Here is a 15,733-nt window from a genome sequence, read left to right as displayed (position 1 = left end):
ATGATCAGGTAAAGTTACTTGTCCCACCATTTCTTTTGTAGAGTTATCATATATTTCCAGCAATAACACTCATCTCATCTAATACTAGCATAGAGTCTTTGTCCGTTTCTTTTCCGAATTGTGAAACTTTAATCCTTAAAAAATAAAAAATTTCATCAATTAAACCGCTTCTAAATTTTAAATTTTCTAATCTTCTGGTTAACGTTCGAAGAGAAGGTAATGGATGTCTTTGTTTTAATAATTCTAAATAGCCCGAAGTACCACATGAAAATTTCAATCTATACGCTTTTAATAAAGTTTCGTTACTCCATTTAGTTACTTTCTTATTTTTATTTTTTAAAAAATTTACTTGGTCATCATTAAAAAATTTAGACGTAACTTCTACAAGAGAATTTGTTTTACCTATTTTGTTTTGAAGGCACCGTAATTTTAATTGTAATTCCTTTTTATATGTCTTGTGTTTTATCTTCATCACTTTTATGATTCGATCTTTTTTCTTCAATTGTCTCTCGAATTGTTGAATTTTTTCTGAACTTTTTTTAATTTGATCCATTAATGTTACATTTGGATTGATATTGTCACAATCAAGTGCATCAGGTACCACATCATTTATTTCTTTCATCTGATGTGTGACTTCTACATCATCTGTTTCAGTCATTTGCTTTTCAATATTTTCTTCTAATGGCTTTTCTGAACCAACAATGTGTTGTTTATTTTTAAAATACTGACTAATTGTCAGTGCATTTTTGACATTTGTATAGTACCTGCAAAAGAATAAAAAACATACATATATATATACGAGGTGTGTTCAAAAAATAAGGTGACTTTGTAATTTTCTCAAAAAATATTTATTTATTCATCAATATTTATTTTGTCCCCTTCAAAGTAATCCCCCTCAGATATAATATATTTGTGCCAGCGCTTTTTCCAGTCTTCAAAGCACTTCTGAAATGCACTTTTTGGTATGTCCTTGAGTTCTTTCAGCGATGCGGTCTTTATTTCCTCAATCGTGGCAAACCTCCGTCCTTTCATGGGTCGTTTGAGTTTTGGGAACAGAAAGAAGTCGCAGGGGGCCAAGTCCGGTGAATATGATGGTTGAGGCATGATTATGGTGTTGGTTTTGGCCAAAAAACTACTAACAAGCAACGATGTGTGAGCAGGTGCATTATCGTGATGCAAAAGCCACGAATTGTCTTTCCACAAATTAGGGCGTTTTTTTCGTATTGCATCACGCAAACGGCGCATAACTTCAAGGTAATATGCCAACATCTTCAGCAACTTCTCTGATAGTGATTCGACGATTATTCAGAACCATTTCCTTTACTTCTTTAACATTTGCATCTGTTGTTGACGTGCTGGGGCGTCCAGGGCGAGCTTCATCTTCAACATTTTCTCGGCCTTCTTGGAAGAGTTTGTACCACTTATAAACATTTTTTTTACTTAGAGTACACTCACCATATGCCACTGTCAACATTTCAAGTGTTTCTGAGCACTTAATTCCATTTGATCCATTTTTTCGACAGCAACAGATCGCCGAACACGCAAAACAGTTCTAACCTTTATGTCTCTCACATACAAACAAAAAATGCTATATAGCTGAAACTGTGAACATATGTTCGGGACGAGTGTACCAACATAAGAAAAAAAAAATTAAAAATCGAACGTACCTAACCCGCGAAATTTGAAAAGTTACCTTATTTTTTGAACACACCTCGTATATATATATACACACAACTTTATAATGTGTGTGTCTGTGTGTGTATGTGTGTGTAATCTCACCATCTTGTAATATGTGCGGTACTTTTATTGGCACAGCATTTGGTTTTAATTTTTGCTTTTTCCCAAATATTTGTTCATTTTCCCACATATCACTAGTAAAGTGTTCCTGAAAAAAAGATTAAGTATAATATATATTAAAATAAAAAATAAATAATTAGGGATCGCACTGACAAATAAAATAGTAATTTTAAAATTATAATAATAAAAACTTACATCGCATAACGCAGGATATTTTTGATGAGGGCAACCAACATTTTCTTCCCATTTTTTCCTTCGGGAAGGAGATTTGGGGAAATTGAACATTTTATGGCCATTTCGCGTGCTATTACGACAATTACGAGCACGTTCGTATTACAATGATATTCTAAAATACATAAAATCCATAAACAAAAATTACTTCTGTTTCTAGGTTGGATCTTGATTTTTATACGATTTTTACTTTACATTATGATATTACAAATTATAAAATGTCACAAGGTCACCATTAAACATTCTTTTCACATATATAATACTTACTTTTATGAATTTGAAAAGACTTAAAATTATTAAAGCAGCTTATCACTAAGCGCTCACTGCTGAATGCAACAACTGTCAAAGCTGCGTGGCGCGCACATTTCGAAAGACGGAAGTGTCCCTCGAATGGCGGCGACCAATCAGCAGACAGTTGCCTTGTTGTCCGATCCCTTACTAGAGTATCTCTAGAGGAAGGAAGCGAGTGGTCGATAGATCGATGCGTGGATCGATAAAAGAGATACGGAGATTACGGGGTTTGCAGTGAGGAAGATTAGAACGATGGCTAGAAAGATGGAAAGTGGAGGAATTGTGGAGGAGATTAAAGAATTGAGGAAGGTTATGGAGGAGATGGTGGTGGTGTTAAGGAAGTTGGCAAGGGAGATGGAGAGGAGAAAGGAGGTCGGTCAAGAGAGTGCGGGAGTTGCGGTTAGGACGGAGAGGGAAGGTGTAGAAGAGGAGAGTAGGGTGGAAGGCGAGACGAGAGAAAAGGAAGAGAGAAGAGGAGGAAAGGAAGGTAGGAAGGTGGAAGAGTCAACGACAGGAAAGTGGAAAGCAGCAGAGGTGAGGAAGGAGTTACTTTCGGTTACAGGATGGGGAATGGGAAGGAAAGGATTAGAGCAGAAGGAAACGGAGACGAGAAAGGAAGAGAGACAGGATAGAGAAAGCAGAGCGCAGGAGAAAAGGAGAGGAGAAAGAGGAAGATGGAAAGCGGAGTAGTCATGAAAGGAAGCCTAAATTGGGAAGAGAAGGGTCCGGAGAGTGGAAAGGGGGGTGAGGAATAGAGAGAAAGGAAGGGGAGGGTACGTAGGGAGGGTGTGGGAAATCAAGATGAAGTGGTCGCACAAGGGCCAGGTCGGGAGGATGTAAGCTTTTTGGATTTGTTAAAGGTTCGAGAACGCTCCTTGTAAAAGCGTCTTGTAATCCCTAAGGGGCAGTAAACTATTATCTATCTATCTATCTGTCTATCTATCTATATACAGGGTGTCCTAGACCACCCGTACACCCCTTTTCTTTCAAAAACTAAGCATTTTAGAGAAAAACGTTTTCGACAAAAATTGTATGGTTTTGAGGGGAACATAAGATGGTGTCATTGGTTTGACCTTGGATGGCATCGTTAAGGTGAGGTCAAGGACACCTTTAATTTCTTAAATGGAACCACCTATTTTTTATTGCACATTCTTATAGCTTATGTCGAGAGCTTTCCAAAACATTATAATAAAGTATTTTTTCATCAAGTATTTTTCGAGTTATAAGGCTTGAAATAATTCCTTAATTTTACATAAACCATAAAATATCTAGTAAAATATTCATTTTTCGATTATCTTACCTTAATACTTTTATGTACAAAATAATGAGAGGAATCGATTGGTGTAAAGAAAACACAATTGTTTCGAAAAAAAAATGTAATTGTTAATTGCAAATTACATTTTTTTTTTCGAAACAATTATGTGTTTTCTTTAATGAATTTCATGGTCAATGATTTACATGGCGCCAGTAAATAGACCTTTTTACACCCTACAACTTTTGTTTGAAACAATTTTTTGTAAAACTTTTATTTTTTGTGATATTTCGAGGTCCCGACTCTTTCGAACACTCCGTATGCCGTAGTGATGTAATGACACGTTTCCAACCCCAGGTTCATTTGCAAAAAATGATTCTTATGGTGCCCCCGACAATCTCTGAAAATTTGTCGCTTGAATTTCCGAACACCCTGTATATACAGGGTGCCTGGCGTACAGCGGATTGTCTCGCAATCTGCAGTGATACGGTCACGAAGATCTTGAATATCACGCACAGGTGGCATTTTTGAACGTGTCCGTGAATCGATGCATCGACGTGTCACTGCTTGTATTCAGGAAAATGGTGAATATTTTCAACATTTATTGTAACATACTCAAGGTCACATTAAAACCAAATGTAAATAAGCCTAATTAAACGATTGTCGTCTACAATAATTAATCCTAAATTTTTCCTTTTGTAAGTAATACAGCTAACAGTATTTTCAACACACATAACTCCTGAAATAAGCATTTCCGCACCTATGTCCGTATAACATTTTTTCATCCTTCAGGTGTGAGGAATATCTCCTTAAATTTTTGACATTTTTAGAACACCCTGTATATATGTATAAACAATATTTTTTTCAACATGTATAATTAATTTTTGACATTATATATGATCGATAATTACAAACTGAATTGTAAAATTTATGAGTGAAAAAGAAAACGCGAATAATATCCTCTATAATTATATTTCTGAATATATAATTATAATAATATAATTAGTTTTGAATTTATAACAGTTATGTGTGAATTCTTTTACATCATTCGATATATATATATATATATATATATATATATATATATTTTTTTTATCTTTATATTTAATGACTTACTATATATTCAAATTATATTGATGATTACAAATGTACGCAGTTGTAAAAATGAACTACATTTATTTGCTCTATTTGTATTTTCGAGTAATCGAAGCGAAATCTAATGATTGCAATTATATATATATATATATATATATATATATATATATATATATATATAATCGCAATCATTAGATTTCGCTTCGATTACTCGAAAATATAAATTAGCGTCTGTATCACATTGTTTACAATCATGAAAACGGATGTGTTTTTTTTTAATCAAAATTTTATGGAAGGTAAGATTAAAAAATTTCTTTTATCTTCATTGATAAATCTAATATTAAGATTAAACATGAAAATAATAGAAACAATTTAAAAATATTTTTCTACATTAATTATTGTATCGTTTGGAAAATAAGATAAACATTAATTTAATTATATCGGCTAAAGAATATCGACTGGACTCAGTAAGGCATCTTCTATGTTCTTTCTTAATGCTATAATATTTTTCAGACAAAATTTAAAATTTGGTCTGGCATCCGCTGTACTCCAGCAACGCAGCATCAACTGGTACAACGTTGACGGACAGTTAAGAGTCATTGGCAACCTGCCTCACGTACATATTTTATCACTTCTTCATTAGTTTTGGCAATATAGGGTTGCTCACCCAACGATGTAATTTCCCACATTAAAATCCCAAATGACCAAACATCGCTTCGAGAAGTAAATATTCCGATCACCAAAGATTCCGGTGCCATCCATCGAACAGGAAGCAAACCTTCTCCTTTCTAAAACATGATTTTAACAAAAATTTAATTTTCTAGTTTAAGTTGTTCATTTTTAGAATATGTGCAAAATGAAAAAACGTTCATTTATCTCTTGCTTTATGTAAATAAAAACTATTTAAATTTGATATTACTTAAAGAAACAATGCACAATACTATTATAATATAAAGATGAAAAGCATTTCCAAAAAAATTCATTTTTAATAATTAATTTTGTTAATAATTGTATTTACCACGCGATAATAATCATCGTTGTAGACATCTCTAGCTAGTCCAAAATCTCCAATCTTGATGACACGAGTCTCGCGATTTCTCGATGATACTAAGCAATTGCGACACGCTAGATCTCTATGTACGAAACGCAATTCTTCCAAGTAGCAACAACCTCGCGCAATATCTTCGCACATGGCGAGCAAATCCTGCAAACGCAGAGCATACGAATCTGACGCTTGCAAATTTCGACAATCTTTCAAATATTTTAACAGATCACCAGTTTCCATCAATTCCAACACTAATAACGGAGAATCCTCATCTAAACAAACGGCCAACAATCTTAATATATGTTTGTGTCGAAAATGATTCATAAGCTTGGCTTCCTTTAAAAATTTCTTTTTCTCATTGGAAGAAGCATTTTTTCGAAGCATTTTTATTGCAGCGGATATCTCTGTGCTCGATCTTTCTAAGTTCTTCACAGTTCCTTGATACACCTGCGAAATATTTCACACAAATTTACATGAGTACTTCATTAGAAAATGTATAGTTTAATGTCAAGTAATATTATATTTTATTTTATATTAAATAATTCAATGAAAAATATATAATAAATATGTTGTCTCATCTAAATTTTATATTACTTATAATCTATTATAAGAATTCATGTAATTTATATCTTTATTAGAAAATACATATCTGTTTTGTTGATCCAAAAATTAATTTGAAACATTGCTTGAAAAAATTAATTTTTACCATTCCGAATGCGCCGCTACCAATAAGTTTTGTAAATGTAATTTGTTTACGTGCGATTTTAGTTATCGCACATTCATCCGGATTATAATGTAACATAGGACTGTAAATCATATTGAATTGAGTGTTTCGGCAAGGTATTTCATGTAGAGTCTCCAATTATATATCGGTCATTGTTGAAGACAAAAATTGTTCATTATTACTTCTTCGTTGACGATACACTGTTATAAAATTTCGACTTAATTATGTAATAATATGTATTATAAAATTTTTCGTTTTTTAGTAAATTTATTCAATTAGTTTTATATAAGTAAATTACTATTTTCAGTAAGTTCTTAGATATTATATCAGATATATATGTATAATCTACAATTCAAGTCGATACCTACATCAAATATACTTACAATAATAAAAGTAGCAGACGCAGATTATAGTAATTATAACGATAAAACTCAATAACAATAAGTAATATTTTTTCTCTATTATTCCAGGAGTGCTCGAAATATCTATATTAAGCAAAAATATAATTTTAATATCTTCGTGTGTGTGTGTTTTTACAAATTTATTTTTACTTACTGACTTTATTACAAAAATTTAATTTTTTTAAATTTTAGGCATATTTATATCTAAAAAAATTAGCACATAATATTATAATATTTATACCAGCACAGAATGTTACAACTACTTTGCAACAATATTGCAATATTACAAATTGCAATGCAACATTACGGAAACATTGTAGAAATATAAATTAACAAAGTATGAATTAGATATTAGCAAAATGATATTTATATTTTGAAAACAGTGTAAAACTATAACACTCTTTAATTTATCTATAAAAATAATGTAATAATATATTTTTTATATTTGTATATATGCGATGAATTTTACTTTTTGCAAAAGTCAAATAAATTAATGACCCAGAAATAATATCAGTCGAGTAAATGTAATTCTAAACTAAAGATAAGCATTGCTATTTTTTTATTAAAATATAGATAACATTTTATATCAATGTTACAATATACTTTCTGATATATTTTCACTTTATGTACGAATACGATGTTAATCTTGAAAGATAATATATTTTTTTATTATATTAAGAATAGATACTATTATATCTATCATTATATCTTTCTATGCATTTTTATGTATTTTTCACATGCAAATATATATAATTATAACGGATTTTTAAAATTTTTAAATAAAAATATAATTAGTAATGTTTAATTAATTCTATAACTAATGTTTATATATGTATAAAGTACCCATTACAAGAGTATATAGAACATTTAAAATAAAAAAATGATTCGTAAGTAAGAGTTTAAAGTAATTTTGTATAAAAATATAATATTTTATGTTATATGATTATGTTTAAATATAATTTTGCAATATATTATCTTAGATATGATTATCTTAGGTATTGCAAACTTCTATTTATATCAAGCTTTTTAATTTAATTATATGTTTCCAAGATATTTATCCATCAAAAACAAAAATATTTCATACGTAATATTATTAAATGATTGCAATAACATTGCATTCTTTTCAATATATTACACTGTAATATTGTTACAATGTTTCATTGCAAAAAGCGGACATCTTAACTTTATCACATCTTATAACAATGACTCAGCAGAGTTTCGCAATCGATTTGCAATATTGCAATGTTTCAATGAAATTATTCTTCAATATATCTGCAACCTTATTGTGCTGTATGGGTATTTTCATTTGCTTACCACGTTTGCTACCACGTGTTGAAAAAGTAAATCTTTCATCAGCCGGCCATGTAAAATTTTCCTCATATTCGAGGTATCTCAATATCAAGCGAAACTTGTATAAAGTTCCCGATTGTAAATTTTCGATATGATATATTATTTCTTCGCTATAATTCATTTTAATATAATTCGTTGTGTTCCACTCTTCTGTTGCAACATCTTTATACTCTATTGCAGAAGAACCTGTCAGATTGATGTTTGGAATCCATGAAATGTCCATGCTATTTATATTGACCTCGCTCAAAGTAATATTGCTTGGTTCTGAGTATATGTAAACGGTCTTGCTTAAACTTTCGTTGTAGAAGTCGCTGAAATTAACTGGATGCACACGCACGTATATCCAATAATTTTGTACTGGTAGCGACAAGTGAATCTTTGTGAAAAATCTGCCATCTACCATACGTTTCGGCATATGGATATATTGTTCGCCCTTTTGTTCTTTGCCGTTTACTAATATAAGTGAATTCCAATGCACTTTGTAGGTCATGGCCACACAGTTTAGTTTTTTGGGTGGCATCCAATGAACTACTGCTGTAGTAGGCGTCAAAGCTAGAACACTTATGTTTTCTGGTGCATTGAGCTTGCCCGGATTAGTTTTTATTAGTATCATATTTGAGTCGAATGGATTTATCGATAATTGATCAAAGTAATAATTGCTTAAAGTAAACTTCAACTTGTATTCTGTAAACGATGTTAAGTTCTGAATCTCATAATATCGCTCGTTCGTTTGCACATTAAATTTTTCAGATTTGTTAAGGTTGTTGTCTACACAATGGCTTACAGAGATAGTATACATAGTAGTTGGTAAATTATATTTTTTGCATCCACTCTTTACAACCGGCTCCGGAAGATTTACAATGATGCTGTTTGTCGTTGCAGTCACGTTCTCAAAATTATAAACTTTTTCGTAAAATGTCAGACATCTCATTGGAGGATATGGTTGTGACGATTTATCAAAAGCGTAAATTCTAAAATAAATATAATTTTCAACTGGGATTATCTTTTCAACATATTCGTCTACATTTACGCTCTTGAGACTTGCGTATTTCTTTTTCGAAACGTAGATATGATGAGTATGTTGAAGCCGATTATATGCTAAAACGTAAATGTTTGTTTTGTCAATCGTCATAAATTGGAGACTGAAATCATCACTTATTTCTTTCGTGTGTAAAATCGTATAGCACATAGAAAAGTTAATGTTTGTGACAGTTATGTGATCAAGATCTATCCAGTAAATTAACGGCTCCTCATTATTCATGTTATCAATTATCATATGATTTATAGTAGGCCCAGGACGAAATTGGCAAAGGGATAAATTTGTCTGAACAATTTGCACGTTTTTTCCATCGAAATGATACTTCATCATATTATATTCTTTATTCATCCATCCAGACGATACGCCATATAAAATTCTAAAAAATATATAATTATTTTACTCATTATAAAACATTATTTTAACAAAAACAGAAACTTATATGTAGTAAAAATTCGAAATTCTTATAATTATATATTAAATTATTATTATTTTTTACTTATGATCTTAATTATAAAACCACGTAAAATTATAAAAAAATTACAAATTTGCATAAATCTTTAATAGAAAATTCTTTTTTCAGGTGAACGGTAGTAAACGTACCCCATAGACGGTGATACAATTAAATGGCAGCCTCCATAAAAAGCACCTGTTCGGAAAATCTCATCAAATTTAATTATGCCATTTTCCCACATTGTTAAGTCAAACTTTACAATGAAAGAGTAGCGTATAGCTTGATAGGCTATATATAGATTTGTTGCTACCCAGTCAAAGCAGAGATGTGGACTATATAGCTCATAATCAAATCCAGCTATTTTTGTGATACTATTTTCAGTAATCTCCAATGTCATTAGATTATTTCTGTGGATCCAATAAATTCTATGTCTTTGTGCCCAGTAAGCGACATCGTCTATGCGCCATTGTTCAACAAGATTATTAATAGTATTTGAATCTAAGTCCAATATGTGGATGCCAGCATTCGTTACTAATAATAATTTAGGTATTGGATTTTCATGCGTAGTCGATACATCGATTAAATCCGAGTAAGGACCAGCAATAACTTCAGTATGTGCACGTACTCGGAAATAATATGTCGTATTAGGTTTAAGATTGTGCACCGTGTGCTCCAATTTTGTAGTTGTGATATTTTTATCGTCGCAGATTTGAATCTCTTTTAAGTCCTCGATGAAAAAACATTGCACTGTGTATCCTTGTATTATTTCATCGGTAAATTCAAATTGGTTCCATCTGTAAAATAATAAAATTTTAGCCATTTTATATTTAACAAAATTATAACAGAATTAATATTTTGATATAGTTATGTCGTTGAATTTAAGAAAAAGAGAGAAAAATGAAAGAATACAAACTGAGAATTTAGATTCTTTACCTCAATGTCACAAAAATGTCGTTTACTTTTTTTGTGAATTGACTGTCGAATTGTACAAATGCTCTGAGAGATGTTGGCTTGTTCAAACTGCTTTCTAGAGATTTTAAGATCGTACATATTAACATAATTATATATAAGATTAAGTGGATTATCTCAGTAAATCAGAAAGAACAATTTGATGTAAAAATACTCTAGTAGAAATTGCCTTGCCGGCGCCATAACACTTGTCAAGCGCCATGTAAGTTTGCCACGTCACAGCCTTATTTTCAAAAACTGAAAAGATCCACACCAGAACCATGGTCGCGGCCGATATATAAATGGCGTAATATTATTATAAAATTAAACGGGCGCAGATTTGGATTTGACTGGGCTCCTGATGCAGTCCATACTTGCGCCACATCAGATACTCAGACATCTTTTCGCTTTGTCAAAAAAGATAACAAAAAAAGGACACAATATATGACACGTGTTTCTTCACTTGCCGCAACGCGGCGACACCAGACTTTACTAAACTCGTATTCAATTTTTTAGGAAGTGTGTATAAAGGACTGGTACACATATGAGATCTAAAGTATATTTTTTTTCTTTTGTGAATAGTATCGCCAAAAAGAGGACGCTGCTCACACGTACACGATCAGAGAGCCATGGCTCTCTGATTGTGTGCGAGTGAACCGCGTTTTCTTCTTAACATCAATTTATCAATTTAATTTAGTTTAATTTCTGACAAACTGAATTTTAAAAAAATTATTTAATAATGTGGATTCCTTGTGGGAATCAAAATTTTTTTCCTTGTTGGATTTTTTCCAGTTTTAGTAATATTTTTAGGCGACTTGGTGCTGTGTAGGAAATTTTTTATCAATAGTCAAATAGTTCAGTAGTATTTTTTCGTAAAGCAATATTACGCTATACTACAGTAATTCCGCATTTGCCCTATGACAATACCCTTACTATAGGACTATGTTAATGCCATGTTAGTACCACACAAAATTCATTTCAACGTGGCGCCAGCGGGCAAAACGTGACGATTTCGAGGATGGCGCTTACCAGCGTGTCATGCCAGCTCCTTAAGTGGCAGTGTGGCACGCTGGCCAGTGCCATACAAACACTCGATCAAAATTTCTACCAGGGTAAAGGAGAGAGAAAAAATAAGTGTAAACTACAAAATATGGAAATTAGCACAGTATTGACCTTTAAAAAAATAATATAAGAATTTTTTGCGTCATTTAAGATTTAGAAAAGTAATCGTTAATTCATGGCAAAAACGAATAAATAACTTTTAATAAAATGAGAAGTACTTTTCGAAAAATTCCAGTAACTTAAGAAATCAGAAGTATAATATTTGCGATTGCTTTGAAACAAAGTAGCAAATTAATAAAATTAACTTTACCTTAAATCATGCAAATTTTTTTGTACAATGTTATGTTTATATTGTGCTTTTCTATTTCTTTTTGGGCGGAATTAGAATTTATATTCTTCTCACTACTGGAAGATATTTTTAGATTTGATTTCTACTCTCTCTTGAATTTAAATTATATTTACACTTTTTCGTCATAGATTTTGTTTATTAATGTTTTATGCATTTTTTGTTGTGATTTATTAATGTTTTATGCATTTTTTGGCAACTTACCGATAGATTCTGGGATGATAGAAATATTTGCAAGTGTAACTTCATCGACTTCTCGCTCATTTCTCACAGTACTATCAGAATGACTCCGGTCAGATTTGAAATTTAGTATATGATGGTCACTTTTCTCGGAAATTGAAATATCCTTCATAAAGTATAACATACGAAAAGAATTAAGTGAATATCGTTGAAGTAGTTGTTTCTGGTGCTTTTAATGATAAATTATATAAATGATAAAATTAAACGAAAAATTGCCATTCGTTTTTTGTTTGCTTAATAATGTCGGTTTGATATATACCATTCCTAAATGATATATATTGAATGTGATGTAGTTTTATTCATATCGTAAAATCTATTTTTTATTTATTTTTTTTAAATCATCTTGTATATCAAACATAACTCATATCAAAAAGAAAATCAATCAATAGGTTAACAAGAGTCAATGAGGATTCATAACAGCTTTTAGCAAATAGTACAAGTGAAAGTGTAGCTCTTTGCAATTATTAATACAATTTTGTCTAACGATTTGATTTTTTCTCATGATAGGTTAGTTAATTCTTCTCAATTTTACCGCAACTCAAATTTCTTTTCAAAAATTTGTCGATATTATTAAAAAGTTATATTAATGTTTGTACTTCAAGAATAAAAAGGTTAAAAATAATTATATAAATTCTTTTATTTATTTATAACCTTGTCAAGATTTTTCTCGATTGTCGTTATATTTTTAACAAACAAATCCTGGAAATGATAATTATAATAAACTGATAGTATAAACCGATAGTATAAACTGATAATGCCTCAATAAGAATATGTACATATAATTATATATACTTATGAACAGGAGTATAGAAAAAATATATAATTTATTATCATTCATTTTTAGTCACACTACTAGCTGCAATAACATTCAATTGTTTCTTAATCAAGCGAAAAATATCTCTTACCTGCGTGTTTAAATCCAGACACATGGAAACACTTTCTTTCTGGAGGCTGTTTGAAGTGGTATAATCGTTCGGCGTGAGAGTTGCCTTTGTTAGTACTACACCTTTCAATAAAACACATAAAATTGTGCCAAACATAATTTGCATTTTCATAAACGTGTGCACTCAATCAGTTCCCGTTGAATCCTCAGTTAATTGTTTTTTTCACTCTACTAATTTTGATGTGCTAATCGCGAATTGATATGTATTAAATCATATATATATATATATATATATATATATATATATATATATATATATATATTTTTTTTTTTTTTTTTTTTTTCCGATAAATTCCTTCAAACTCAGTTTTAACGTATCACAAGTTATTATTTTCTAATAATTATTTTAGATTTTAAATTTCTCTTTATGGTCGATTACAATATATATCTTAAGATTAAATTAGGGAACTCTTAGTAAGCAAATAATTTCTATTTTTTTTAGGAGAACAAATGACAATGCGAAATGATACATATTTGTTTCATTATATCGCGCGAACACTGGAATATAATTATTATCAGCTTTCCTTTTTAATTTATTATAGTACAAAAGCAGTTGATAAAAAGATAATAATCGCAATCAAATTACAGCGGAAGAAGTTATGATTTTATTATAAATGTAATTATGGCAATTTGTTTGTACGATTGTATTACTACAATTGTGTTACTACGTATACTTTTCAAAATCCACTATTCGTACACAATTTTCTATGATATTCATATGATGCAGTTTGAATCAAACGATAAGTAACGCGGTAGCGTTGTTTTGGCTAGCGATCACAATAGTAACTGACTTCGAATGATCAATCTGATCATGTGTTGCCATGACGTCTTATTAGCCGCATTCCGTGGTAATTTATTTATTTTCCTCTGCGGAGATACTCGGCGTTATTCCAAAAAGAATTAAAATCTTTAAAAATTGTTTGACAAAATAGTTATATACATATATAAAACAAAAATAATTCTATATATAAATAAAAATAGTTATATGTATATATATATATATATATATATATATATAACGATTTTTGTATATAACAATTATTTAACAATTATTTCATTTATTTTAGTTATTTATGTGCTATTGGAAATTTGTATTTATTTATACTAGAACTACTAGAATTATACTAAAAACGCTATCGCGTTACATATTGATTTAAACTGCATTATATGAATATCACAGAAAACGTATAAATCACTTTTTTTTAAATCCATTATTTTACTTTCCTTATAATTAGAATATCTTTTTATATAGTAAACGTGCCTCTTATGCCAAAGAGAAGATACTCAGAAATAAATTAATATAAAAAGTTTAATAAAATTTGTTAAACAATTATATATATGTATATATATATATATATATATAATTGTTTAATAAATTTTATTAAACTTTTTATATTAATTTATTTCTGAGTATCTTCTCTTTGGCATAAGAGGCACGTTTACTATATAAAAAGATATTCTAATTATAAAGAAAGTAATAATGGATTTAAAAAAAAGCGATTTATACGTTTTCTGTGACATTCATATAATGCAGTTTAAATCAATACGTAACGCGATAGCGTTTTTAGTATAATTCTAGTAGTTCTAGTATAAATAAATACAAATTTCCAATAGCACATAAATAACTAAAATAAATAAATTAATTGTACGAGTTATTATTATCGTTATTTGCATTGAATAACCTTATAATATAATAACGTATATAATATAATTTTACTTAATATTAACTTAACATAATATACTTAATATAATATAATATAATATAATATAAAAAACTTATAATATTAATTAATTTATTATTTTAATTATACCATTGTAATTTTATATACGACAATTTTTATATGCACAGTGTGCATTAGTGCATCCCATCAAATTCTCTCTTCCTCCCGCTATAAATCAATTACTTTTTCCAAAAAAGTGATAAACACTTTAATTACGAAAATAATTTTGTAATGCTCCGGTCCCTTTTTGTGACTTATTCAGTCCATTCATATATTAAATGATATACAACATTTTTATTTTCAAAAAGATTTTTATATCATTAAAGAAACTTCTGCTAAGAATAATTAAGAATAATTCTGTTAAGAATAACTAAAAATAATTCTGTTAAGAATAACTAAAAATAATTAAACAAGTATTTATATAATGGTCTCTTTTTAAATTCATGCATAATAATAAACGTATTTTCAAATATTTTATAAATTTATAAAAATTTATTCCCTCCACAGCAATGATATATGTATGTACAAAGATTTATATGTACAGTTTGAAATAGGAAAAAGCGCCAAAACATAATATAAAAAAAGCTTGAAAGGAAAATTACAATTGTATGTTAACATTTATGAATTTACAAAATAGTTAATATTACATTAAAAAGTGCAGATCTTATATAATATATAAAATACAAAAGTACACATGTTGAATATCTAATAAGTATCGTAAGAAAACAAACATTCAAATATTAATACATGCATATCCATCTACAATTTTTTCTTCATTAACTAAGTTATTTATATCA

The 15,733-nt window shown here is 29.6% G+C and overlaps 1 protein-coding gene and 1 pseudogene across 2 annotated transcripts; one reads left to right on the top strand and one right to left on the bottom strand.

Moving 5' to 3' along the window:
• Positions 1-2,419: 2,419 nt before the first annotated feature.
• Positions 2,420-3,485, top strand: LOC145959882 (uncharacterized). Its single transcript, XM_083079088.1, has 2 exons — positions 2,420-2,806; positions 2,882-3,485. The coding sequence occupies exons 1-2, from the start codon at positions 2,572-2,574 to the stop codon at positions 3,007-3,009; spliced, it is 363 nt and encodes a 120-aa protein (XP_082935214.1). The 5' UTR covers positions 2,420-2,571; the 3' UTR covers positions 3,010-3,485.
• Positions 3,486-4,963: 1,478 nt separating this feature from the next.
• LOC145959873 (proto-oncogene tyrosine-protein kinase ROS-like) lies at positions 4,964-13,974 on the bottom strand (annotated as a pseudogene). Its single transcript, XR_014435205.1, has 10 exons — positions 13,913-13,974; positions 13,178-13,278; positions 12,237-12,378; positions 10,610-10,703; positions 9,826-10,470; positions 8,151-9,601; positions 6,819-6,920; positions 6,418-6,635; positions 5,685-6,158; positions 4,964-5,454 (listed from the first exon to the last, which is right to left on the bottom strand). The product of XR_014435205.1 is annotated as a proto-oncogene tyrosine-protein kinase ROS-like (transcript).
• Positions 13,975-15,733: the final 1,759 nt, after the last annotated feature.

The sequence above is a fragment of the Camponotus vicinus genome, unplaced genomic scaffold (assembly GCF_025532165.1).
Source record: "Camponotus vicinus isolate PSW18456_S1 unplaced genomic scaffold, iyCamVici1.0 SCAF_1, whole genome shotgun sequence".
NCBI classification, from domain to species: Eukaryota; Metazoa; Arthropoda; class Insecta; order Hymenoptera; family Formicidae; genus Camponotus; species Camponotus vicinus.
The sequence above is the reverse complement of the archived record's forward strand: the minus strand, read 5'-3'. Positions and strand labels throughout refer to the sequence as shown.